This window comes from Pseudopipra pipra, chromosome Z (genome assembly GCF_036250125.1).
Source record: "Pseudopipra pipra isolate bDixPip1 chromosome Z, bDixPip1.hap1, whole genome shotgun sequence".
Classification (NCBI taxonomy): domain Eukaryota; kingdom Metazoa; phylum Chordata; class Aves; order Passeriformes; family Pipridae; genus Pseudopipra; species Pseudopipra pipra.
Window position 1 is genome coordinate 17,017,638 of NC_087581.1, and position 25,748 is coordinate 17,043,385.

Sequence of the window (25,748 nt, forward strand, 5' to 3'; positions counted from 1 at the left end):
TTAATACAAGCCATTTCCAAATTTTTATATACTCCAATACTAGAGAAGAATAAAAAAGAGCCACAGTCGCAACTATTATCACCATCAATTACACCGTAAGCCACTAGAAGTGATACCTGTAGGACTTCAGAAAGCGAAATCTCATCTTATTTCTTGGAGATGGATAGGGCACATAGGCTCTGAAAGGATCCCACGGAAAGGCCATTGGCAAAGCTAATTCTAAAATCGTCTGATAATTATATCCTTGAGGGGACACAGGACAGTTTTGCTGGACGTGCCCTGCACTAATCATGAAGCACTTGTAACTGTGTAAGGGAATGTCCTTTTCCTACGGTATGCTTTGGCAGAGATGTTGCTGGCTGAGAGCACAGGCTAAAGGGATAACTGGGATTTCCTGCTGCATGAGGCTTGCCCTTTGCATAAACATCTCCTATATTCAGGGCTCTTATCACATTATTCAAGTGAGAACTCTTATGGTAAATCCTTAGATAGTTATAGCAGGCACTAAAGAGCACAGAACCATGGAGCTAAGGTAGACCAGAAATAGCCAATGCTCTGATTATTCACTGCTACCCAGACAAAACCTTCCAAATTCTTAACAGTCTCTTGAAAGTATTTTTAATATGGATTATAACTGAACAACCTGTTCTGACTGGTATCAGATAGCTACAGAGCATAGAGAGAAAAAAAAAGGCAAACAAACTAAAGAAACCCCAAACCAAAATCTGCCTGTGTACCAATGTGTACCCCCAGCACAGCAAGGAGCTAGCAAACAGGGAGTAAAACTGCTACTAGAAACATGATCACAAATCCCACAATTGCCTCTTTATTTAATTCTTAACTCTCTTCAAGTGTGTCTTCCACCTTCACAGTTTCTTAAGGGAATCAATTTATAACATTAAGCAGCTTTTCTGAGAGGGCTTAATGATCTACAAGAGATCAGCCACTCTAAGAAAGTACATCTCAGTCTGACAGATAATTTTCAGGCGCCTTTGCAGATTTTCTCAGTGACATCACTCCTGTGCTCAATTACCACCGGTGACGTTGAGAACTGAACTCAATTCCTTCCTACCTGGATTCATCCCAGTTGAGTGTCTTTTTTTTGTTTTGTTTTTTTTTTTTTAGCTGTCCGGGTTTTGCTTCTTTTTGTTTTATATTTTACTTTTTATTCAAGCCTCAACTCTTGCATGCAATTGTTTCAGCCTACCCCTCGCAGAGCTAAAGGCAAACAACTCTGAATGTGGTTATGATCTTTCAACACAGATGGGCAGAGTATTCTCTGCTTTCAGTGATCTTTGAGACAAGGTAATCCCAACTATTTTTATTCATAAGAAACATGATGAAGAAGAAATTGAGTATTTACCCAGAGCAAAGTTAAAGATGAAAATTTAGAATTTCTCAGGGCAGTACCAGAAAAGTTAAGAGGCTTAGAGAAACAAATTTCTAGGAATACATTATGACTATCAATCAATTATCTGATGAAATGTGCTATTTTCATGCTAAAGGGTATTATGAGAAAGTACACTCTTCAGAAAAATAATAAATATGCTACAACTGCTTATATTTTGCTGTTTGGAAGAACCATTTTTCTCCTGTTACACTAACAAATACACTAGAGAATCAACTGACAACAAATGTTTTGACACCACAAATAAGTTTTCAATATATGGAATTCAAAAGTGAAAGCCTGGATAAGGCAAAAAGTGAGGGTTTTGTTAGGTTGTTTTTTGTGGGTTTTTTGTTTTGTTTTTGGTTGGTTGGTTTTGTTTTGGTTTTTGGGTTTTTTTTGTTTTTTTTTTTTTGGTGTGGATAAAAGTATAGGCTATTTAATTATATTAATATAGCAACTAATTTTCAAAGTAATGGAATTTTGATCATTCCAACAGTAGTTGGTAGTGCTTTCTAAGTATCACATGCTATAGTCTTCTTCAAAATCTTAATATATTTAGAATCCAAGTGATTAATTGATCACTTTAAACATACCTGAGTGATAATATTGAATGTGAGCATTAGCAAAATCAATATTTCTCTTCAGGCAAAGAAAACCAGGACAGGATGCGTTTTCATATTGCCAGGTATGTTTTCTTTTCACATTCTGTTTCTAAAAAGGATTTTGTACAACACGTTAATGCAGCAGCAGTTGCCTTTTTTTCTTTTTTTAATAAAGAAAACTGAACCAAATGAACTGAACATGTTTATTGTGAGCTCTCTTTTCTCCTTGGCGCCTTTTCTTCACTGTGGCTCTAAACTTGCTAATGAAGCCAACCACAATAAGGTCATAGAAATAAGCTTCTTACAAGATTACTAAAGACTAAATTTATACCTTGATATCAAAACCACTTATTGTCACTGTGTAGTGGCATGCAGTAGATCACTGTACTAAAACATTGCTCAGTGTTTATATACATTCAAGGAAATGAAGGAGCAAATAATTCTGTAATACACCTTGAATTTTACAGAGGAGTTGCTAGACTCTTCATGCCATTTTTTTTCTTCCAGATTAGAAAAACCAAACAAATCCATTCCTAGAATCGCTAAAAGAACATAAATGATTTGACATGAAGTTGTTATTTGTCAGCAGTGTTTTGTGGTAAAAATAGCTCAATATTGTGAGTAAACAAATATATAATTTTATATAGAAGAGGTAAAATCAATCATTGCACTCAGTGATAATCCAGATCTCTTATAGAAATGAATATTATAATAAACAATTATGGCACAATATCTTTGACATTCTATGCAGTTCTGTGATTGCAACTTTTGCTCTATATTTTTTGACCAATACTAGGATATCAGCCCCACACTCTTAGCTGGTCAGTGGCACCACTTTAGTGTGTCATTATTGATGGCTTCAGGATCTACAAAAAGTGAATTATTAGAAACACTTTTAATATTCTTCCAGATATGTAAACTGTTGCTACTTTTTTTAGAAAAGGTTCATATAAATAAATAGCAAAATAATATTTCACATAAAAACATGAAACTTAAATTAATAATGAACACATGAAATTAAAGATTTTTTTAGGTCAGTTGAATTCAGGTAAGTGTAAAACCTCTTGCAAGTAACTAGGTCTGGTGATATGCATAAATATCTTTACAGACTTGTTTTACTTTCCTGTTTTGACAGGTGAAGTAGCAGTAGATGTAGGAAACCGAAAAAGATACTGAGGTTATTTTTAAGTTGTGGAAAGCAATGGGGCTTTCCTGCATGCTCCCATTCTGGGTCTCCACAGTCATGCTCTTTCTCTGGGCAGCCTTCCCAAAGCCTCTATCCTCTGTGTTGTTCTATTGTATGCAGTGTTGTACTTTGAGAAAGAGGATGTTAAGAGTTACTATTGTGGCATGGCTGAGTCGGGATCTACTGGTCAAACTAAAGAGAAAGAAGCAAATTCACAGACAGCTGAAGGAGAACAGGTGACCCAGGAAGAGTATAGAGATGAAGTTCAGTTGTGTAGGGATGGGGTCAGAAAGGCATTTATAAAGGGTTTTGTATCATCAGTCATGAACTATTTGTGGCCTCTCATATATCAGTTGTGTGGAAATTCCTGTTAAACAGTGGTGAGTAATTTAAAGTGCGAGAAAGTCTGGTGCTCTCGTCATTGCCACTAGAGTCATTCAATGAAGCTGCAGTGCTCACTCAGAAAGTAAAATGACTGTGTCTGTGCTGGAAGCAAATCACATGAATAGATAAGTGTATGAGAGATAAAAACAGTGTGAAATTCTTTCCTACAGATTAAAGCACCAGTACTGGAAAGCAAGAAGGGAGATGTCAAAAATGTGACAGTCTAAACAGATGCCCATTAGACATGCATAGAGACACTACCTACTATAGGTGACAGATAGCATCAAGAAGGGAATATCAGAACCAAAGTAGGAGAGACTGGGGGTCAGAAATAAATTATTTTAATAATGAAGGTACTAAACCATGCAGGAATGTTAAGATCCTTGAAATATGTCTAATAAAGTTTTTATGAAGTTTACACAAACAGCTTTTTCTGAGCAAGATTCTTCTCTGCATCAATTGACAACTCCTGCAGCCTGTGCAGACAGATCCTGGAACAGAATATTACGCTCATCTATGGCCATTACACAAGCACTGTACACTGATACAGAGCTTACAGAGTTATAAACTACGGAATTCTGTAAAAAACAAAATTGAAAGTAATGTTTTAAAAAAGGTAGTCACATTAAATACCGTGTGGTATAAAGATGCTGTTATTCCTCATACTTTTCCAATAAATTGTACGACCTATATTTATTAAAAAAAAAATTCTACATAAGAAGTTATGTTGTAGTCATTATTTTTTAAATCACTGCTGAAGTCAAAGCTCTTCTATTTATCTGTTCTCTCAAAGGATGCTGATAAACTTCAAGGACAAATGGCACCTCTAGAACTACTGAGGAACCTAATTTTAGTGCAAATGAAATCGAAGAGCTTGTACAAACGATTACCAGGCACCTTTGACTCATGTTTGGAGCTGGTTCACTTGAAAGGGGATTTCACAGATAAGCAAAATGTACATTCAGCAAATTACCTAGGAAGGCTTTGAGTTGTTTCTCTGATTCCTCAAAGACCCGACGGAGAATTAGTCTCATTCCTTGCCCTAAACGCTTCCAATCCTATGTTTTTAGGGGGATTTCAAGAACTATTTGGCAAGAACACATTCTACTTCTAGGTGACTGCAACAGAAGTGGCATCAGAGACACTTAGATCAGAGCTAATTTGAGAAGTGCCTTGGGACAAGGGCAAAAAAGTGGGACAGCTTTGGACAGTACTGAAAAGAAAAAGAAACAACTTTAGTTTACAGTATACATTAAAATTTACTGAATTTACTAATAACATATATAAGAAATTCTGTTTGCATCATATCTAGTATTAAGCAATCTTTTGTAAAGATAGAAATAAAGATACCTGAGCACAAGAAGACAGAATTAACTGCCAGCAAGACTTGGGAAATCTGAGTCTTAAAAGTCTTTGCAACTCAGCCCTGCTTGTCTGTGTGACAGTTAAAAAGCATGGATCTGCTTCTCAGATAGGCAAATTCATCCATCTTTCAAAGATTATGAACATTTGTAGATAAGTTCTTAAATGGGGACATATGTGTTATGCATCAAGGTCTTATTCAAAAGAAAGGAACAATTAAATGGAAAGGCATTAAGGCTGCCCAGAGCTCATTTCCTAGAGAATTAGCAAACTGTGGTTTTCTTTTAGCCTCCATGGGAAATTCACACATTAACATGAGTGAATTGGTAGTCAATATCACAGACAAAAATACTGGAAAATCCCAGGAAAGGTGCCTGCAAGAGAAGAGTGGAGATAATCCTCTCTCGTCTAAATACATATATATTGATTTAAAATGCAAAATTCCTAGGAAGTGCTAAGGTTTTTCATTAATAAATTGAATGAACCAACATATTATACATTTTGTATTTAAACACAAACTTTAAATAAAGTGTTCAAAAGAATGCTTTAGGTATCTATTTTGTTTTGTGTGTTTCAACAGTTTATAAAAATGCAAACCATCCATCTGTAAATAAGTATTTTCTCATGTAATGAAAATGCCAGAGGAAGTAGGGAACTTAGTTGATTTAACCTGAACCTAAAAGGAACCTAACAGTACTTGAACTAGGACTGGAATCTTGCTTAACACATTATTCTAATGTAATCAAAATAATAATGTAATGTAATAACATAAACTGCATCTTCAAACAACGAATTATACTGCAGGTAGGGAAAACTATTATATCATATTTTTAATAAATTTTATTATATTTATCCCCATTTTCTGCTTAAGCATATGAAAATTAAACTAATTATATTTGTAATTAATTCTTTTATCTCTAGTGACTTATTAACTACACAATCTTAACACAAGAACTACAATATAAGATGAACAGAACAGTTTTATTTAGATTTTATATTGAAAGTACTATCATAAATTTCCCAACATAAATAAGAAGAATTAACTTAGGAAGAGAATGAAATAAACAGGTCATGTTTGGCATTGCAAGTTTCCCTGAAAACTGAACAGATCCAAAAGCAGTACTAGACCAACTGTTGTTGCATGTGACTGAAGAGAATTCACTCGTATAAATTTACTGAAAAATTCTTGATAGAAATAAAAAAATTATCCAAAACCATAGTGTAATAGTTTTGGTCACTTCATGTTGAGAGCACATCAAAACTGCACGTAAAGTCATAAAGTTAACCAGCAACACGGTCTTGGACTACCTACGCCAGGTGACTGCTTGAGCAAAAGTAATGGGCTGTCAATTACAAGAAATTCACGTTCTGAATATATTGAATATATTCAGAAAATATATTGAAAATAACTGAAAATACTACTAAAGCATTTCCAGAAGTGCCTTCTAGCCTGATTGATTCTATAATGCTGTAAAGCAATCCCTTTTTTGATAGATTTTGAGATCATGAAATCGGTGGGATTTCTGAAGTGCTTTAACTCGCTTGCAAAGCATTTCTCCCTCTGTGAAAACACCCTATTATGCCCTCTGGTGTTCAGTAGAAAACATTACTCTCAGAACAATCACATCTAAACTAATAACACATCCACAACCAGGTCATTTTCTTCCTTTGGAACGGTTTGTTCAGCTAGCCATCACTAGCTGTGTTTGTATGGTGAGCTCAGCTGACCTTTAAGCTACACTGACAGTATTGACCAGCTACCTGTTGGCTGCAGTAGCTCTGACACCTCTTTATATACGGCGTTGTCCTAACATGGAGCAAGTCACTTCCCTAGATTCTTAAGGGCTTAAAACCCTCAGAAAATGGGGTTTAGATAACATTTTTAAAGGGAGCATAATGCCTTGCATTTAAGAATGTGATCTGTGTAGAACTCGAAGTGCTTAATATAATATTATTCAATCTCAAAAATATGTGATTGTAAGGTAGGGGCAGTAACAAATATATCAATTCAAAGTAAAGGTAATTACAGCAGCAAAGCTGACTTATGCTTGTTTTCTTAGAGCTGTGGCTAAAATTCTTTTTTTAAAAAATAAAAAGCAGCAACTATATAAACTTTACTTACATCTATCTCTTCAATATTTCAAATTGTGAAGAAGAATATTGGGACCATCTCCAAAGCACAATCCCCATACCAATCACTGACATACAACCTCAGCATGAATCATAAATTAGAAGTTAATTCAGCTGCTTGAGAATCAGTCCACCAGTAACAGTCTGTGCCCATTAAGAAAGGATCAAATCCTGGGTTCATGAAAAGCAAAAAATGTACATTTTCAAGTTACAATATGGCAAGAGTTTGCTGATGTCTTGCACAAGGGTAGCTCTTTGTCACTAGCCTCTTGATGTCTCCTGCATGCAGCATCCCTGTCCCAGTGGGAAAGGGCACACTGACACCTCCCACCTCCATGAAGACAGCCCATTATTCCATGAACTAGAGCTAAGTCTTTATACATACTTCAAAAAAAAAATTTCACTTACCATGAAAAACAAAATCTAAACCCCAAACCTGTTCACTACTACTGCTCTTTCACCTGTCTGTTACTAAAAAAATGAACAGAAATGAAAGATTAATTTTAAACAACAAAGCATTCTTAGAAAAAGATTCTGAAATGGAGACAGTGAAAACTTCTTCTCCTCTCATGCCCTCACAGAATTGAAGGAAAATGTCAGTTACCTTATATCCAAAAAATTTCAGAATAGTCCTTTTGATAATGAAAATAAGAACAAGACCTATCACCATTCACTATGTCATGAGGTTGCAAGACAGAGACTGCCTGTAGAGAACTCAGATACTGCTTTTCATCCATGATGATTTGCTTTAACATGAGTGTCTGAATAACAGAGTTGTATAAAGCTTTCTACCTCACAGAGTTAGAGTCAGAACAGATGCAGCACAAGGATCCAAACAGAACTTTTTAAATTCATTTCAGAAAGAAACTATGAAAAAGCATAAAAGAGAACACATGAGAAAAGGGATAAGTAGCACACATTCCCTGAACAGACAGATGCAGTGGATCTACCTTTGTAAATAAGTTATTAACCTAGTGCTTTTTTATATTATATTTCTGGTTAAAAAGACAGATCATATTTTCTTATGCTCTCTTTTACTTATTGGTACAGCAAAATTTGACACTTTAGTAAATATATTTGTTCCTTAGTTTCACACAAGAAATTATAGAGACTATAGTGTATGTGTTGAAGCAGATAAATAAAGCCCTTTGTTCAGAAGTGGTATAGCAATACTGTTTCATGAGAAGTCAAGGCCCAAGAGAATAGTACTGATCCTGGAGTCAGGTGCATTTAGCTGAACTTTTGAGTATGCAGAAGATTTAATTGAAGCCATAGAAAAGGAGAAGAAAAGGGCTTCACACAGGATATTGTAAAACTCTGAGAAAATGAGGAAAGCTGGAATTCTTCCAGAACTGTAAAATCAGATGAGAGTTACTGGACAAAGACAGAACAAGAGATGTTATAAGAAGCACAGAGATGTGTCGTGGTTTGGACCTTGTTTTTCCCCAGAGGCTGAGAAAAGTGGTAGACCCCAAGGGGTGGAAATCCCTAGAAGTTTTGAAATTCTACCCAATGGGCGCTCCTGCAAAAATGTCAACATCTCACAGACTCACCGGAAGAGAAGAGTTGTTTTTTCGTTGTTGTAGGAGAGGTGGCCATGTTGTAGGGCCACGAGGAAGGGGCTCTAAGCCCCTTGGACCCTCTGGGGCCTCCCAGCCCCTGGCTGGGTGGCTGCGGGGACCTGGAACAGCATAAAGCTGGGCTAGGTGCCTGTAGTTATGCCGGGAGGTGTTTTCTCCATGGGCACAGTACAGCAGCCGACGCTGACCAGAGAAGGTGGCAGAGAGCCAGAGATAAGACCTGAACTGAAGGAGCAGCAGAAAACAACATGCAGCACCGGAGAGAAGACTCCTGGAAAGGGAGGAGAAGAAGAGAGCAGCTGAGAGACAGAGTTTGGGGTAAGGCTGTACCAGACCCCCCAAAACTCCTTTGAGACCTCCTGGAAGGAGGAAGATGATGGACTCTTACTTGAAAGAGCCTTGGAGTGCTACAGCACTTACAGAGAGGAGCTGAGAAGCTCAAAGGCATCCTGAAGCTGGACCAGGACAGCCAAAGGAATGTGGAGGAGGGCTTCGCCCCCCCCCACTGCCTGGAGACAGAGCACGGAGCTCTGCAAACGGGAATTTAAATCCCCTGAGGAAGGGACTTTCACGAAGATGCCCCTGCATTTCTTGATATGCCTGTGGTGATGCGAGTCTTGTCCCTGCTGGCAGTCCACAGGTGAGGCCTTCACTTGGACCGAAGGAGAGCCAAGGGGCTTGGAGACCCCCTTGTGTATGTTGAACAGAGATCCAGCTACAACAACCCAGTTACTGCTGCATGGAGGACAGAAGAGGAGCTGCTGCTTAAGGACTGGAAGGGATCTGTCCTTCTTTCCCTCCTGGACTTTTATTTGGAGGGGAGAAGAGATCTGGTCCATTGTAAATACTATATGTCATGGTAGAGATAGTTGCAATCGTGTGTATAATGTGATATGGTATTTATTTGTACAGTCACTGTAATATATTCCCTTTCTCCCACTTTGAGTCTGGTGTGTTTTGTCTGGAAAAGCCCATCTCACATGAGGTTGAGATGTGGGAGGGGGGATGGAGCTAGGGAATTGGATTTCGGGACTATCTCAAACCATGACAAGATGAAAGAGGAAACATCACTAAAGAGACCTCAACTTTTAATCCACAAATAATTTTCTGGAGGGGGGAGTGATTTTTTGTCTAAAATATTTTTTTTCTTTTTCTTTTCCTTTTTCTTTCTCATTAATGGAAGAAACGGCTTCATTATCATGCACATATTTTCATGAGAGAGAAATTGTGTGTTCCGTATTTCCAATATTTTCATCTAAAAATTATTTTTCCCTCATAAGAAAGACAGTCTTGGTGAAAGCCCATACAAAAATCCAAGCTTCTCCCCAAGATTCACTTGGAATATTTTATGCGACTCTGGCTATATACCTTGAGAATTCATGCTAGGCTTTTATAGCATTAATTAGTACAGAAAATTTATTCATACCAGAAATAAAATTTGGAACAAAATTACTAGTATTTTTAAGAACACAAGTAAAAGGAAAACAGAGGTCTGAAAGTTTCCCAGCAGCAGTTTTCAACTTGGTTTCATAACAGGATTTTTTTTTTTTTCCCTATTTGCAAGGTGTAAGTCAGCACTTCTGTTGTTCAATATTCTAACATTATGTAGAAGTTGTGATTATATATTGTATTGCGAGGTTACATTTGAATAAAATGTTGAGTACTATGCTGATTTGTAAAATTAGTTGCCAGTACACTAAAACATTTTTATCAGCTTCACAATTCCGAAGAACAGACAATATTTAGTTGAATGAATAAAGACATTTTGGAAATTAGTGCAATGATATTTCTGTAAACTGACAGTTGACTGTAACAGATGAAGCTGAGTCATCAGTCAGTCATGGCTGAAACAACGAAGTGCAGCTGTATAGTGCATTGATTTCATGTCTATTATGGTGGTAAGAAAGCTTCAAGACATTTTACCCTTTCTGATCAGATTTTAACTCAATATAGGTCATTTAGTATAATTTAATAATTTTATCTACTTTGTAACAAAAGGCTTTGGTGATTGTTAATGTTTCTTCTTATTTTCTTATTTTGTTAATATTTTTCCTCATTAGAAGCCCAGTTATTTAAGTATTTTCCACCATAGACTATTCTGATGGATTTGATTTATGAATCAGTTGAATTGTATCTGTTATATTGGACACAAGTGAACAACGTGATTTTTATAAAATAACAGTCTTTTGCTGTCTGTTAGAGCTGCCTTTCCAAAATTGAATTTGCTAGGTCTGCCTATAGGGTGCATTACTCTGGTAAAAATCTCAAACCTAAAAAATTTCCAGTACTGTTTGTATTCTGGAGGTGTCATGGAGTATCCTGACCATCTGATATCAGACAGACAATGTCACCGCAAGAATAGGTGAAGGCTGACTGGCTCACTGCAGTTTATCATGACCTAGTCATTTGGCAACTAAAGACACCATTGGTTGAAGTTAACCCCATAAACTCTGCTGAGTTTTCCTTCCAAACTTCAAAGTTAAAGAGAAGATTAAACACTGCCAATTAAGTAGTAATGCTGCAAAATCTTACTAGTTTCTCTTACAGCATGCTGCAAAAGGTTCATCTTGATTTGAGGGCTACAATGATTTTTGAAGTAGATAATGCTTCTAACACTGTAATCAGAAGTAGATCACCTTATTTAAAATTTATAAATTAGTGAAACTGTTTTCAAGAGCTCTTAGGAGAGTAATAAGAATACACTGGAATTTCAAATTCAAAGCTTACCTGTGGTTTATCTGCTCTAATCTGGTCGCTATGACTGATATCAAGCCTTCTATTTTAACAAAAATATTACAGTCTCTGTCAGCAAAAGCTTCCTGTGTTCGTAGATCCAATAATACACATTACTTTTTAACATAATTGTCTCCACTGATGAATAATTTACATTTAACAGTTTAATTACATGTTCATGAAGACCCGCAATGTAAAACATTTAATTAAAAAATCATAAAACCAGGACAAGAAAAAAATTACTTTGTTTTCCAGAATTACACTCTGATAAATACTTAAGAGTCAAGTTTCATACCTGTGATGGGCTAGTGAAACTACGTCAACTCTGATATAAAAGAAACGGAAAGGAAGCCAGTGCTCTCTCACTCGCCAAGCGAGATGGTTTTGGGGAAGAAAGTGTCGGTTGTTTGGGAAGTATTTTCCTTTTTAGGTCTTTGTTGACCTACATACTGCCTATAGTGCCTATCTTCGTGTAATATAAATAATCTTTCTTGGCAGTTTCAGTTTCTTATAGGTTTTTTTTTCCCTTTCCTCTCTCCTTCCCTCCCCCCCTTTCTCCGCAGGGACGTGGGCGCAGGCCTAGTGGATACCTGGTGTTCCGCCAAAGTAAACCATAACAAATTTGGTGCGTTGGCTGTGAAAACTGCCAAGAAAAATTGTTTATATAAACAACTGCCTCACTTATCTATCTGTTTTTCTAACCCAGGAACATATAACAAAAACATGGCTCTATGCCCGGTTTTTGTATTCATACCTTTACTTTTACTAACAGTCTTTGTGGCCTCTGGGACCTGTCCTCTGAAAAACCACCAGAGGGATGGATACTTCTTTTTTCCCCTTCATAATTTTGACATGGAAGGCCTAGTAATGAAAGCACCTGCAATTCTTACTAATGTGTACCTGAGTTGTCTGTCTTTATTTCTGCTGATAACCAATACTCTTAAAACACTATGGGGAGTGGGGAAGGTAGTGTTGTTTTTGTTGCCTTGTGTTAGAACAAAACCAACTTCGAGAAAGAATTTACTGGGATGTTCTCTAAAGGGGCCAGTTCCTGGGTGGAAAGGGATGCAGATGAATTTGGGCAGGTTCTTAGGGCGTCTAACACCCCCTGTTGCCTGGGACTTCACAACAGAACAAGTATTCAACCTTAACAAACTGATATGTTGTTTAATGGAAGGGTGTCTTGCCTACCCTGACCAAAACCAGCAACTTCTTGCCCTGTACTGGGCCTGTGCTTATCGAGCTGCTGTTCAACACTCTGAAAAGACTATGACTGAGACAGGGAACCTAGCTATAAACCCTGAAATCACTATTACCCCTGTAGTGAAAGAGAAGACATGTATAAATAAATCTACAGGACCTACAGGCCTACCTTGGCGACAAGGAGGAGGAGTAACGGAAGAAATAATAGAAGAAGGAGAGGAGGCAAGACAAAGAGCCAGGGAGTCACTAAGGGAAGGGTAATCAGACGGAGAGGAAATCAGACAGGAAAGCGAAGTTACTCGGTCCCTGAGCCCATCAGAACTTCAGGAATTGAGAAGAGATTACAGCTGCCAGCCTGGTGAACGAATTCTTACCTGGCTGCTCTGATGCTGGGACAATGGAGCTGGTAGTCAACTGTTAGACGGTTGTGAAGCACAGCTGCTAGGATCTATTGCCAGAGATCGTGAAATCGATAGAGAAACTGGAAAGGAGAAAAGTGTTTGCACTCCTTGGAATCGTCTACTTACGTGTGTGAAAGAAAGGCACCCTTTCAAGGAAGATCTAATGAGCCCCCCAAGAAAGTGGACTACTGCAGAGGGAGGTGTCCAGTGCCTGTGGGACTGGAAATTATTTACGGTCCCTCATTTGAGGACATCTTTTGCATGCAGCCCACGTGGAGAAAGATAATTCAAGGTGCCCCTGCACCATATGTTAACTGTCTGGTAACAATATACCATCCAAGGATGGATGAACCAACTGTGGAGAGGATGTCTGCCTGGATACAGAGAATAGAAGAAGGTATAAAGGTATAAAAGGTATAAAAGCCTCCTTGCTCCTATGGGCCAGCAATTTAGATTTCAGGGATAGCTCTGATCTTTGCCACCGGCATGCCCACACTGAGGAAAGGATAGAGAGGCCTTATGAGTGCCCCAAATGTGAGAAGCGCCACAGAGACAGCCTAAGGAATCGGTCTCGGTCTCCTCCGGCTCCACTCAGAAGGAAAGCAATCCCCAAGAGCAGGCCACATGGTGAACTACAGCTTTTCCTGCATGACCAATGGGAAGACATGAAGAAGTGGGATGGTGAACCTACCTATAAACTTGAAGCCCGGGCATGAGAATTAAGAGTGAAGAAACCTAGTAAGAAGGTCATCCACACAGTTGATACAGAGGCCCCAGAAAGAGATCAGTGACCTTGGAGACGCAGAAAGACTGAAATCAATTCCTGTGATCCTGTTGAAGGGACCTCCGGCTGGGCAATGCAAGGATTAGATAGTGAATATTCTGACCAAGAACAATAGAGAGGCCCTGCCTTCGGCCAGGAGAAGGAAAGGGATGATAGGGTTTACTGGATTGAGATATAAGGCTTTAGTAGACACTGGTGCACAGTGCACTTTGATGCCATCAGAACATAAAAGCACAGAGCTCATCTGGATTTCTGGAGTGACAGAAGGATGTCAAGAATTATCAGTGCTAGAGGCTGAAGTAAGTCTAACGGGGGACAAATGGGAAAAGCACCCCATTGTGACTGGTCCAGAGGCCCCTTGCATCCTTGGCATCTATTACCTCAGGAGAGAATACTTCAAAGATCCAAAGGGGTATTGATGGGCTTTTGGTGTAGCCACAGTAGCTACAGAGAAATTTAAACAATTATCTACCCTGCCTAGCTTATCAGAAGATCCTTTCATTGTGGGATCGTTAAAAGTCAAAGTGGCCAATGGCCACTACAGTAGTGCACAGATGACAATACCGAACAAACCGAGACACTGTGATCCCCATCCATAAAATGATCCGAGAGCTGGAGAGCCAAGGGGTGGTCAGTAAAACTCACTCACCCTTCAATAGCTCCATTTGGCCTGTACGTAAGTCTGACGGAGGATGGAGACTGAGTGTAGATTATCATGGCTTAAATGAAGTCACCCCACCGTTGAGTGCTGCTGTGCCAGACATGTTGGAGCTCCAGTACGAGGTGGAGTCCAAGGCAGCAAAGTGGTATGCCACCATCGATACTGCAAATGCGTTCTTCCTCATCCCCTTAGCAGCAGAGTGCCAGCCACAGTTTGCTTTCACGTGGAGGGGTGTGCAGTACACCTGGAACTGACTGCCCTGGGGTGGAAACACAGTCCCACCATTTGCCATGGACTGATCCAGGCTACACTAGAGGAGGGTAAGGCTCCAGAACACATACAGTACATTGATGACATCATTGTATGGGGGGACACAGCAGAGGAAGTTTTTGAAAAAGGAAAGGAAATTATCCAGATTCTCCTCAAAGCCAGGTTTGCCATCAAAAAGAGTAAGGTTAAAGGACCTGCTAAAGAGATTCAGTTCCTAGGAATGAAATGGCAAGATGGACATCGTCAGATTCCAACAGAAGCCATCAACAAGATCATAGCGATGGCTCCGCCAACTAACAAGAAAGAAACACAAGCTTTCCTGGGGGCCATAGGTTTTTGAAGAATGCATATTCCTGAACACAGTCAAATTGTGAGCCCTCTTTACTTAATGACCCTTAAGAAGAATGATTTTCAATGAGGTCCTGAACAGCAGCAAGCTTTTAAACAGATTAAAAAGGAGATTGCACACACTGCGGCCCTTGGACCAGTGAGAACAGAACCAAATGTGAAAAATGTGCTTTATTCTGCAGCTGGGTGGAGCCTCTGGCAAAAGGTGCCTGGTGAGACCCGAGGCCGACCACTTGGTTTCTGGAGCCGAAGTTACAAAGGATCTGAAGCTAACTACACTCCCATGGAGAAGGAAATCCTAGTGCCTTATGAAGGAATACAAGCAGCCTCAGAGGTGATTGGCACAGAAACACAGCTTCTCCTGGCACCCCAACTACTGGTGCTGAGCTGGATGTTCAAAGGAAAGATGCCCCCTATCTATCATGCCACATGGAGCAAGTGGATTGCTTTGATTACGTAGCATGCCCGAATTGGAAACTTGAATCACCCTGGAATCCTAGAGATCATAACGAATTGGCCTGAAGGTGGAAACTTCAGCCTGACCAATGAGGAGGAAAAACAACAAGTGAATCGGGCTGAAGAAGCTCCACCATACAATCAGTTACCCGAAGAGGAAACACGTTATTCCCTCTTCACTGATGGTTCTTGTCATATTGTAGGGAAGAACCGGAAGTGGAAAGCACCTGTCTGGAGTCCCACTAGACAAGTGGCAGAAGCTACAGAAGGAGAAGGTGAATCGAGTCAATTTGCAGAGCTCAAAACCATTCAATTGGCCCTGGACATTGCTGAACATGAGAAATGGCCAAGGCTTTATCTCTACACAGACGCATGGATGATAGCCAATGCTCTGTGGGGCTGGTTGGTCGGTGGAAGAAGACTATTTGGAAGTGTGGAGGAAAACCTATCTGAGCTGCTGATTTATGGCAAGACATCACCGCTCAGATTCAGAAGTTGACTGTAAGAGTCCACCATGTAGATATTCATGTACCCAAAAACCAAGCTAATGAGGAACATCACAACAAGAAACAAGCAGACCGAGCTGCACAAGTCAAGGTGTCTAAGGTACATCTAGATTGGCAGCACAAGGGAGAGTTGTTCCTAGCTCATTGGCACATGATGCTTCAGGCCAACAGGGTAGAGATGCCACTTATACATCAGCATGAGACTGAGGGGTCGATCTAACTATGGAATCTATTTTCCAAGTTATCCATGACTGTGAGACATGAGCTGCGATTAAACAAGCAAAGAGAGTGAAGCCCCTATGGTATGGTGGACATTGGGATAAGTATAAATATGGGGAGGCCTGGCAGGTTGACTATATCATACTGCCACAGACCCCCCAAGGTAAATGCTATGTGCTCACCATGATGGAAGCAACCACTGGATGGTTAGAGACTTATTTAGTGCCTCATGCAACTGCCTGAAATATCATTCTGGGTCTTGAAAAGCAAGTACTGTGGTGCTACGGCACCCCAGAGCACATTGAGTCAGATAATGGGACTCATATCAAAAACAGTTTAGTTACTACTTGGGCAAGGGAACATGGCATTGAATGGGTATATCACATCCCATATCATGCACCAGCTGCTGGAAAAGTTGAGCGATGCAACGGTTTGTTGAAAACTACTCTGAAGGCATTGGGTGGGGGGACCTTCAAAAATTGGGATCAGCACCTAGCATAGGCTACACTAGAGGCTCCGTCAATCAAGCTGGCCCTGCCCAATCAGAGCCCCTTCACACTGTGGATGGAGACAAAGTCCCAGTAATTCACTTGAGAGGTATGTTAGGTAAAACACTTTGGGTTAACCCTCCCTCAAGCAAAGGCAAACCCATTTGTGGGATCGTCTTTGCTCAAGGACCCACATATACTTGGTGGATAATGACAGAAGATGAGGGAACCCAGTGTGTGCCTCAAGGAGATTTAACTCTGAGGAAAAACTAATTTGTATTTTGAGTTGTATGTTGCAGGAAAAGTTACTAAACAAGGAAGACCCAAACTAAGCTGATGCTGGTGCTCAGTGATGAGACAACCATAGCAGACAAGGCCTATATAACCATGCGATTTAGGCAAATATAGGATATGAGTGTGGTGTAACATGGTATGGAATAAGGAGTGGAGATTGTGATGGGTTAGTGAAACTCCTTGAGAAGGAAACAGAAGTGGGTTAGATCATCCGATGTGTATTCTGCCAGTAAGATATTCCACACCATACTAGGTCAACTCCAATATAAAAGAAACGGAAAGGAAGTCAGTGCTCTCTTATTTTCCGGTTGCCAAGCGAGATGGTTTCAGGGAAGAAAGTATCGGTTGTTTGGGAAGTATTTGCCTTTTTAGCTCTTTATTGCATACATACTATAGTGCCTATCTTCGTGTAATATAAATAATCTTTCTTGGCAGTTTCAGTTTCTCATAGGGTTTTTTTTTCCCCTTTCTCTGCAGAGACGTGGGCACAGGCCTAGTGGATACCTGGTGTAAACCATAACAATACTGTATCTCAGGAATGTTAGGAATTGACTTCTGTGAGGGGAATAGAACATTACAACCACTTGATGTTTAAAGTCTAATTTCTGGCCTTTTAATTCAAAATGTTTTGCATGGCTTTGTTTCAGTGTCTTGGGATTATGTATTTTTTTTGTAGTAGACCACCTTTCACTTAGTAACAGCAACAGTATAATACTCACATATTGCACTGGCCACTTAGTTTTATGTAGCTGTTTTATTCTTTGCAAAACTGCCTATCGTGACAGAATGAAACAAGTGGTAATGCTGTACTGTTCTGATGACTGTGTCGGAAAATGTATTGCGTGAGATGGAGAATCCCTTACTCAATGTCCACAATAACTCACAGGTCTTGGCACTGTCTCAGCAAACCTGGGTTCAAAAATCTGCAAAAGAACTTGATCAGACAAAACTCTTCCTCATCCTTTAAGGCCTCTTATCAGTTATTACACACAAGTCTTTCTTTCCACTAGCCATTTTATTAATCCAGTCCTGACTGTTTCTCTACTTAGTGTGCCAGTTAACATTTGTTAAATATTTTCAGCTACATTACAATTGTTAAAAAATATTTGCCTGACTTTATTTAAAGCAGCTAAGGTACAAAGAGGACTGTACCCCTTCCTGTGTTAAAGGAACACACTAAGAATTAGAACAGATACATAGAGTTGGTACATGATCACTGTAGGAGGCGTGTCCCAAGGGGAGGGGAACCAAGGGACATGCGCAGGGACAGATAACCCCATTGGTTAGAAGGTCACATGGTTTTAGGGGATAAAAGGGAGCGCGACATTCAAATAAACGCTTTTTGATTTTCACCTCACGAAGAGCGTACGGCATTCTTTATCATATAAAGACTGTGACCCCACAGATCACCACTATTTTAAATACATATTCTTGAGGAAAAATCAGGCTAAAGGTTGACTATTAAAATTATATTTGTCCTTCTCGTATATGTGCATTGTGCTACAAACTTTAAGGAAAAGACATCATTCACCTTTTACCCACTGGAGTCTGTCATCCACTAAGATGGAGCTGCAGAGAGGAATTCAGTATGGACAGATAAGACAATAAGAGAGACATGTCCCAAAGCTATGTAGTAAATAAGATGGGAAATTAGAGAAAAAGAAAGAATGACATTATTAAGGAAATTGAATGCAGAACAAAATAAAGTCATAGCAATTATATTTTCTTCATGTTCTGGCTGTCTGCACTTGCTTTGCTAATGTGCTGAGCTTATACATACAAATGAAGTTAAAGGAAGCTTTTCTGAACAAGTGAAGATGTTTACCACAGGTCTTTCAGGCATCCAACCATGTACATAAAATTAAGAGCTAAACTTTGACCATACTTTTACTATAATCAGTACCCATTTACAAAAAGAAAGCAATATTAGTCCCTCATCAATCAGTTCCCATTGTGAAGAAAAGTAGCTTCTGCTTTACAGTACTCAAGTATTGCATCAATGAATCACAGAATCACACATTAGTTGGAAGGGTCTCTGAAATTCACACCTCCTGATCTCCTGCTGGAAAATGGGCTATTACCAGCACTGAATAATGCAGCCATGACTTTGTCTATGTGTTTGATAAAACTCCAAGGCTGAAGATTTGACAGCATTACCAAGTGACACACTGTACTACCCTTCCAGTGAAAAAAAAAGTATGTCAAAATCAGATTCAAAGCCCCAAACCCATAATTTGTGATCATTACCCCGTTTAGATCACTGTGCACTACGAAGAAGAGTTTGATATGTCATTATTTGCAACTATCCTTCAGTAGTTTTTATTCATCATCATGGCTAGGGTTCACGAACGAAGATTTGGGGAGGGCTCTACCCACGTTTGTTACAAGCGCATTGGTGGTTAAAAAGGCCAATACGAGACAGGCACGTTCGGTTGCAAAAGGCACAGCAGAAAGACTCCTTAGGTGGTATATTCTGCAAAACACGTCTTTTCTCCTCGAGAGTGATCCTGCGTGCTTTCTCAAAGGAAGCAGCAGCGTTATAGATGGTGTGTCTCCAGGCCTCCCGACTGGAGGCCAGAGTAGAACAGTTATGTTGATCAATATGGCCAAGGCTGAGATGTTGTTTCAGGGAGTCCTTGTATCTTCTCTTCGGGGCTCCTCTCTTGCGGCAGCCAGTGGCAAGTTCGCCATAAAGCAAGATCTTGGGGAGGCGGTGGTCCTTCATCCTGGAGACATGCCCTGCCCAGCACAGCTGTGTTCTCATCAACATGGCCTCAATACTTGTGACTGCTGCTTGTTCTAGAACAGACGTATTAGTCACGTAATCTGACCAGTGGATGTTTAGGATTGTACAGAGGCAGCATTGATGGAAGCGTTCTAGGAGATGCAGGTGGTGGCAGTAGATGACCCAGGATTCAGATCCATATAAGAGAGTAGACAGCACAATGGCTCTGTAAACACTGATCTTTGTACTTTTCTTCAAGTGTTTTTTGCCAAACTCTTTTATAAAGCTTTCCAAAGGCACTCTATGCCTTTGCTAACCTGTTGTCTATCTCTCCATCAATCTTACCATCCGAGGAGATGAGGCTACCTAGGTAGTTAAACTGCTGGACTGATCTGAACTCTGATTTGCAAATGGTGATATGAGGATGATGGAAGACTTCCTGAGGTGCCGGTTGATAGAGAACTTCTGTCTTCTTTAAGCTGACTTCCAACCCAAAGAGCTCAGCAGCGTCTGCAAAGCAGGATGTTAAACGCTGCAGAGCTGCTTCTGTGTGGGCAACAAAGGCGGCGTCATCAGCATAAAGCAGCTCCCGGACAAGATGGTTTCAGGTCTTAGTGTGGGCCTTCAGTCGCCTTAGATTGAAAAGGCTTCCATCAGTACAGTATCAAATGTAGATACTGTCCTGATCATTGAGGTCTGCCGTGGCCCTTTGGATATTTGCAACTATCCTTCAGTAGTTTTTATTAGTCTGTTACTATCTGCAGACCATTAGATCTTTCCTTTGTTCCTCTCTTTCCACTTGAATAAACCAGCCCAACTCCTTGAACCTCTCCTCACTCCACCTTGCAAGCTCCCCTACTGGATCCCAGATGGCTTCCCCAAATCCTTCTTTAATTGGAATCCCAGAACTACAGAAAGTATTTCAGTAACTCACAAGTTCTGAGGGAAATAACTGCTTCCTTGGATCTGCTGGCCACAGGGCTCCTAATGTAGCTTGTTTTGCTCATGATGAAAGCGCGCTATTAGCTCATATTCAACCAGATGTCCATCATAATCTCCAGATGCTTTTCAGTAGAATTGCTACTCAACCATTTACTCCCTGCCTGGGTTATTCTAACCCAAAACTGTGCATTTCTCCTTACTGAAGTTCATGAGGTTAGCCCAATCCTCATGTCACTCTGGCCTGAATTGCTGATATTTGTCACGTTAGTCACTTCCCTTTTACCTGATGAATCAAAATGCATCCTGGATGCTTCTTCTGGAATACGTATAGTCTTAATTTTATCTCAGTTTTTAATTCCCAAAAAGTATTTATTGAGCAAGTTGAGTCTGAATTAAAATGCTGAATATTTAAAACTTACGAATTACTTAGTGCTGTATTTTATGCTATTTTGAATTTAAAAGATGGAATGAAAAAAGGCAAGTGAACATCACACTAATAAACAAGTAGTGAATCAATTTTTTTGCACTGGTAGAGTCAGATAAAAAGCTTTTTCATTCTTCAGAAACTTACACATACATTGGCAGCAACCCATACTTCACATGCTCATTTAAACAAGCAACTCTTACTATGGATGTGCCATTTTGTGCCATGGATAATTAATTTTTTTCATTCTTAAAAATGAAACTTCTACCTTGATGGTAATTCTGGCATCTCCAGTCTGGGATTTCTGGAATTCTGGGAGGAAATTCTGGATTTCCTCTTTTAGAAAAAGGATCTTGGGGGCTGGAACACTGTCACAGCAACAATCTTAAAATGGACCCTTTTAGTAGCAAGCACTACACATGCACAGAGGCAGCAAACCTCTATTTCATAAAATGGATATTTTGGGACATTCTTTTACATACTATTAAAAACAATTTTTACTTTTCTTCTAGTGGTCTACATTATTTCTGGTAACTCCAGAAACTGTTCTAGATAGCCTTATTTGTTCATATTGAAAAAAACTATTGTTCCAACAGGAACAGAATTTACTTTGCTTACTTTCAGTTATTTAAGTTAGTTTAGTTCAAAACATTTTCACTAGTCTGTGTTTAGTAATGAACAAAGACCTTGAAAAAGTGATCCACTCCACCTGCCTTAGAGGTCAATTTTGAACAAAACTTCAGAGGTGCCCTTCTTTTTCAGTACTCACAGAAGACATTTGGATGAATATTAACAAAGAATCTTTGCTTGGCTTTTAAATGACTGGGTTGAGAGTGGAATCCCAACCCAGATCATTAACCACTGGGATGTAGCTATATTAATTTAATTTCTTTTCCTATCTCACTCCCTCTTCTTCAAGGTTCTAATCTTAAAAACACATTATTTTTTGACAAGGAATTACTTGAGAACCAGACAAAAAGGATAAAAAGTTAATTTAGAATTGTGAATATCAGTGGTGGGTTTTTTTAATTTTTAACCAATACTTTTAAATTCTTTTCTTCATTTTGTGTTGATTGGGTTAGAGAATATATATTCTACACACATCTTGCAACACAGAAAATGAAACACATAGTGTTACTTCTTACTATAAGCACCTTTCTGTTATTCAACTCATTAAGCAACGGTTGAAGGATTATCTTTCCCATTTTCCAAACAATAATCTTGTTGGCCAGTTTATCACCAATTTTCAAATTCTCAGTACATCTGGTTCTCAGTCATGCCTTGCAAATGAGGGATTAGGAATGTGAGATTATTTGGTTTTGGATCTTTGCAGGGTGTGGGAAGAAAGGGGAATTGGCCTACAAACTGTCTGGCTGTTCAAGCTCTAAAATGCCACAGCATCATAGGAGAGACTAATATAGCACCAGACTTATGATGCACCTATGCCAGATTAAAGTTTGCTCTTTCTCATTGAGACAGCATATTCCGGTTGCTGTGATAAATCAGCAGAATATGTCCCATTACAGCTGTCATCTTAGGATGGCATATTTAGTGAAAGTTCTGATATTTCCTTGTGCTTGATAGTTCCTCTGGGAGATGCCATTTTGTGGTAAAGAATCCCCATTTCTAATAATTTTATTTTGTGAAGCTGAATGCTATTTCCATACAACCTTGAAATGCTCTTTACAGTAGTTCAGAATCAACTTCCCTTTGATAAGTAGCATTTCTTCAATAGATGTTTTTATTTCAGAGACCTGTCGTATCACACATTTCAGCAATCATCAGTACTAGGCATATCTACCCCTGTGCATTTACTTTCTCATCAGTCAGACAATAACTTATCTCAAAGTTCAACAACGGTATTTGTTATTACCGCTGCTTATTATCTGAGTAACTGTAATAGCTAGGAGCCTTCAAAGTGAACTAAGGCTCCAGGTTGCTAGCTATGAACCAAGTATATTCTGCTCACAGACAAGCTCTTATATTCAAATAATGCCAGTAGGCCAATTAATCAATATCAGTAGCAAAAAGTTACCTAAATTTAATAAGGTTGATATTTATGTCTACATTTTTTTTCTCCCCCCCAGGAAACCTTCTATAAAGTGCTTTCCTAAACATCCACTGGTCAGACTATGTGACCAACACATCTGTTCTAGAGCAAGCAGCAGTCACAAGTATAGAAGCCATGTTGCTGAGAACACAGCTGCGATGGGCAGGGCACGTCTCCAGGATGAAGGACCACCACCTCCCTAAGATCCTGCTTTACGGTGAACTTGCCACTGGCTGCTGCAAGAGAGGAGCCCCGAAGAAAAGATACAAGGACTCTCTGAAACAACATCTCAGCCTTGGCCATATTGATCAACATAACTGGTCTACTCTGGCCTCCAATCGGGAGGCCTGGAGACACACTATCTATAACGCTGCTGTCTCCTTTGAGAACACACGCAGGATCACCCTCGAGGAAAAAAGGCAACGCAGAAAGAACCGTGTATTGCAGAATACACCGTCTAAGGAATCTTTCTGCTGTGCCTTTTGCAATCGGATATGTCTGTCACGTATTGGCCTCATAAGCCACCAGTGTGCCTGTAACAAATGTGGATAGAGCCTTCCCAAATCTTCGTTCGCGAAGCCTAGCCATGAGCTGAACTCATGCACACCCTGAAACTCAACAGAAAGTCTTAAAGTTTCTAAACTCTCTTGAATAAACTGAGCATAGTTCAGAATTATCTATTTCTGCAACATCTCATAAGCATAAAATACAGATACAATTGCTTTACCAGCCCAAGAAGATGTATTAATGATCCACTCTAATAACAGCAACATTTAGTAACCACTCTTAACAGGTATCAAATATATCTGAGTGATGGCTAAATATTTCATTAAAAAGTTTGAAGAGATAATTAAATCATCATGCCATATTCTGTTTAGGAATTGTTATAGGGCTTAATCACAACAGCACTGGAGCAGGTGCAAATTAAAGATGCACGTGAGCAGTTACCATAATACAGAGAACTAAATTTGTTATGTGAGGTTCCAAATCCTGGATAAAATTTGAGTTGTATAATGGACCAGGAAAACACAAAGAACTCTTTTTCTTCAAATTATTATATCACTGAGAAACCAACTGTAGTAGTTTACCCATGAACAAGAGAGAAAAAAAACTACCAATAGAAGTAAATAGAAATTATTGTAAATAGAAGTAATCATACAAATTAGAAACTGAAAAGCGTAGTATTAAAAATCCACTTGAAAATAACAACCTGCTTTAATTTGGGGCATTTTTTGGAAGCCTACTTAGCAAAACCTTGGCTGTAAGGAGCTCTAAAGAAAATTCATTTCTCTTGTAGGACTACTTCAGACTGTGTGGATGGAGCAGAGGGATTGACTGAGCAATTTCTTCTGCATTTTTGAGGGCCTTTCGTTGTCATAGCTGAGTACAGACAGTAAAAGATACTGCGTAGTTAACAGGGCTTCGGGCTCTGAAGCCAAGACAAAGAAGGCTCTCTCTCTGCCAAGGTTAAGGAGGAGTCCCGAGAGGTAAACAAGTTTTCTCATCTCATATGGACACCTGCAATACTCCAATGAGCACTGGACAACAGGGTATGTTTCTTTCATGTAGCCAATACTGTAGAAGAGGTGATCATGCGTCGGGGTGTAGTAACAGTATATAACAGGTATCCTTTTTGTAATAAATGGACATTTTGCCGATCATATTGGTATCAGAGCAATCTGTTCGATCCCCTCTGCCGACAAGACTGTCAAAGCAATATAAGGCAAATTGCAAAGAAGAACACAAGAAACAAAGAGAGACACGAAGTCCAAAAGAGTGAACTTTACATCGTTCTGTGTGAACAGAGAAAGCCATGACAGAACGAGCAACTGAGACTGAAATGGCATGACAGGTACACCAATACCTTTCCTCAAAAATATAGGAATAAATAGAAGCACTTAGTGCCATGGTCTAGTAACCATGGCAATGTTGGATCAAGGGTTGGACTTCATGATCTTGGAGGCCTTTTCCAACCCGGCTGATTCTACAATTCTATGATTCTAAGAATTTAGCAATACCACCAGTTCTTAGTAGCCATTAGTGAAACATGAAAGTCGGAGGTTTGAAGACAATCAGATACCGTCATAGTTCTGACCATAAACGATGCCAACCGGCAATCTGGTGGCGTTATTTTTTTTTTCCCTCAGTTCAGGAAGAATATTGAGGTCCTGAGCAGGTCCAGAGAAAAGCAATGAGGCTGGTGAAGGGACTCAAGCACAAGTTTTATGAGGAGAGGCTGAGGGAGGGGGTCTGGATCCCTTTCCCCACCCACAATGTGGGGGAGCCCAGTTCTAGTTCCTTCTCCATCTGAAGAGCCATTTTGACGTCTTGAGGGACGGGGAAAGGGAACTCCAGCGACAGGGTTTTTCAGGCCCCGAGCCTGGAGGGGAGAGGTGCCCTCCCCTCCCCCCACCACCCACATGGCTCCATGGCAGGCACAGAGACAGCACACCGGGCATGGAGAGGAGGCAAGAGAGGGTTTATTGTTGGGGATGTTACATTTATAGGGTTAGGGAGAATCACAGGTTAACCAATTAGAAGTCTCAAGGTGCTTACAGGAACACCCAATCACAGGAAGGGGTTAACAAGGACCAATGGGACACCTCAGGA

The 25,748-nt window shown here is 39.7% G+C and overlaps 1 protein-coding gene across 6 annotated transcripts in view; it reads right to left on the reverse strand.

Moving 5' to 3' along the window:
* Window positions 1–25,748, reverse strand: part of PDE4D (phosphodiesterase 4D) — a 603,821-nt gene that overhangs the window by 181,013 nt on the left and 397,060 nt on the right. The window contains exon 1 of one of the 6 annotated variants that reach the window (XM_064642017.1): window positions 117–556. The exons of the other annotated variants lie outside the window; for them this stretch is intronic. Coding sequence (XP_064498087.1) covers window positions 117–292 — 176 coding nt within the window. The 5' untranslated portion in view covers window positions 293–556. Of the gene's footprint in view, window positions 1–116; window positions 557–25,748 lie in introns of those variants that run through there. 6 annotated transcript variants of the gene reach the window in all.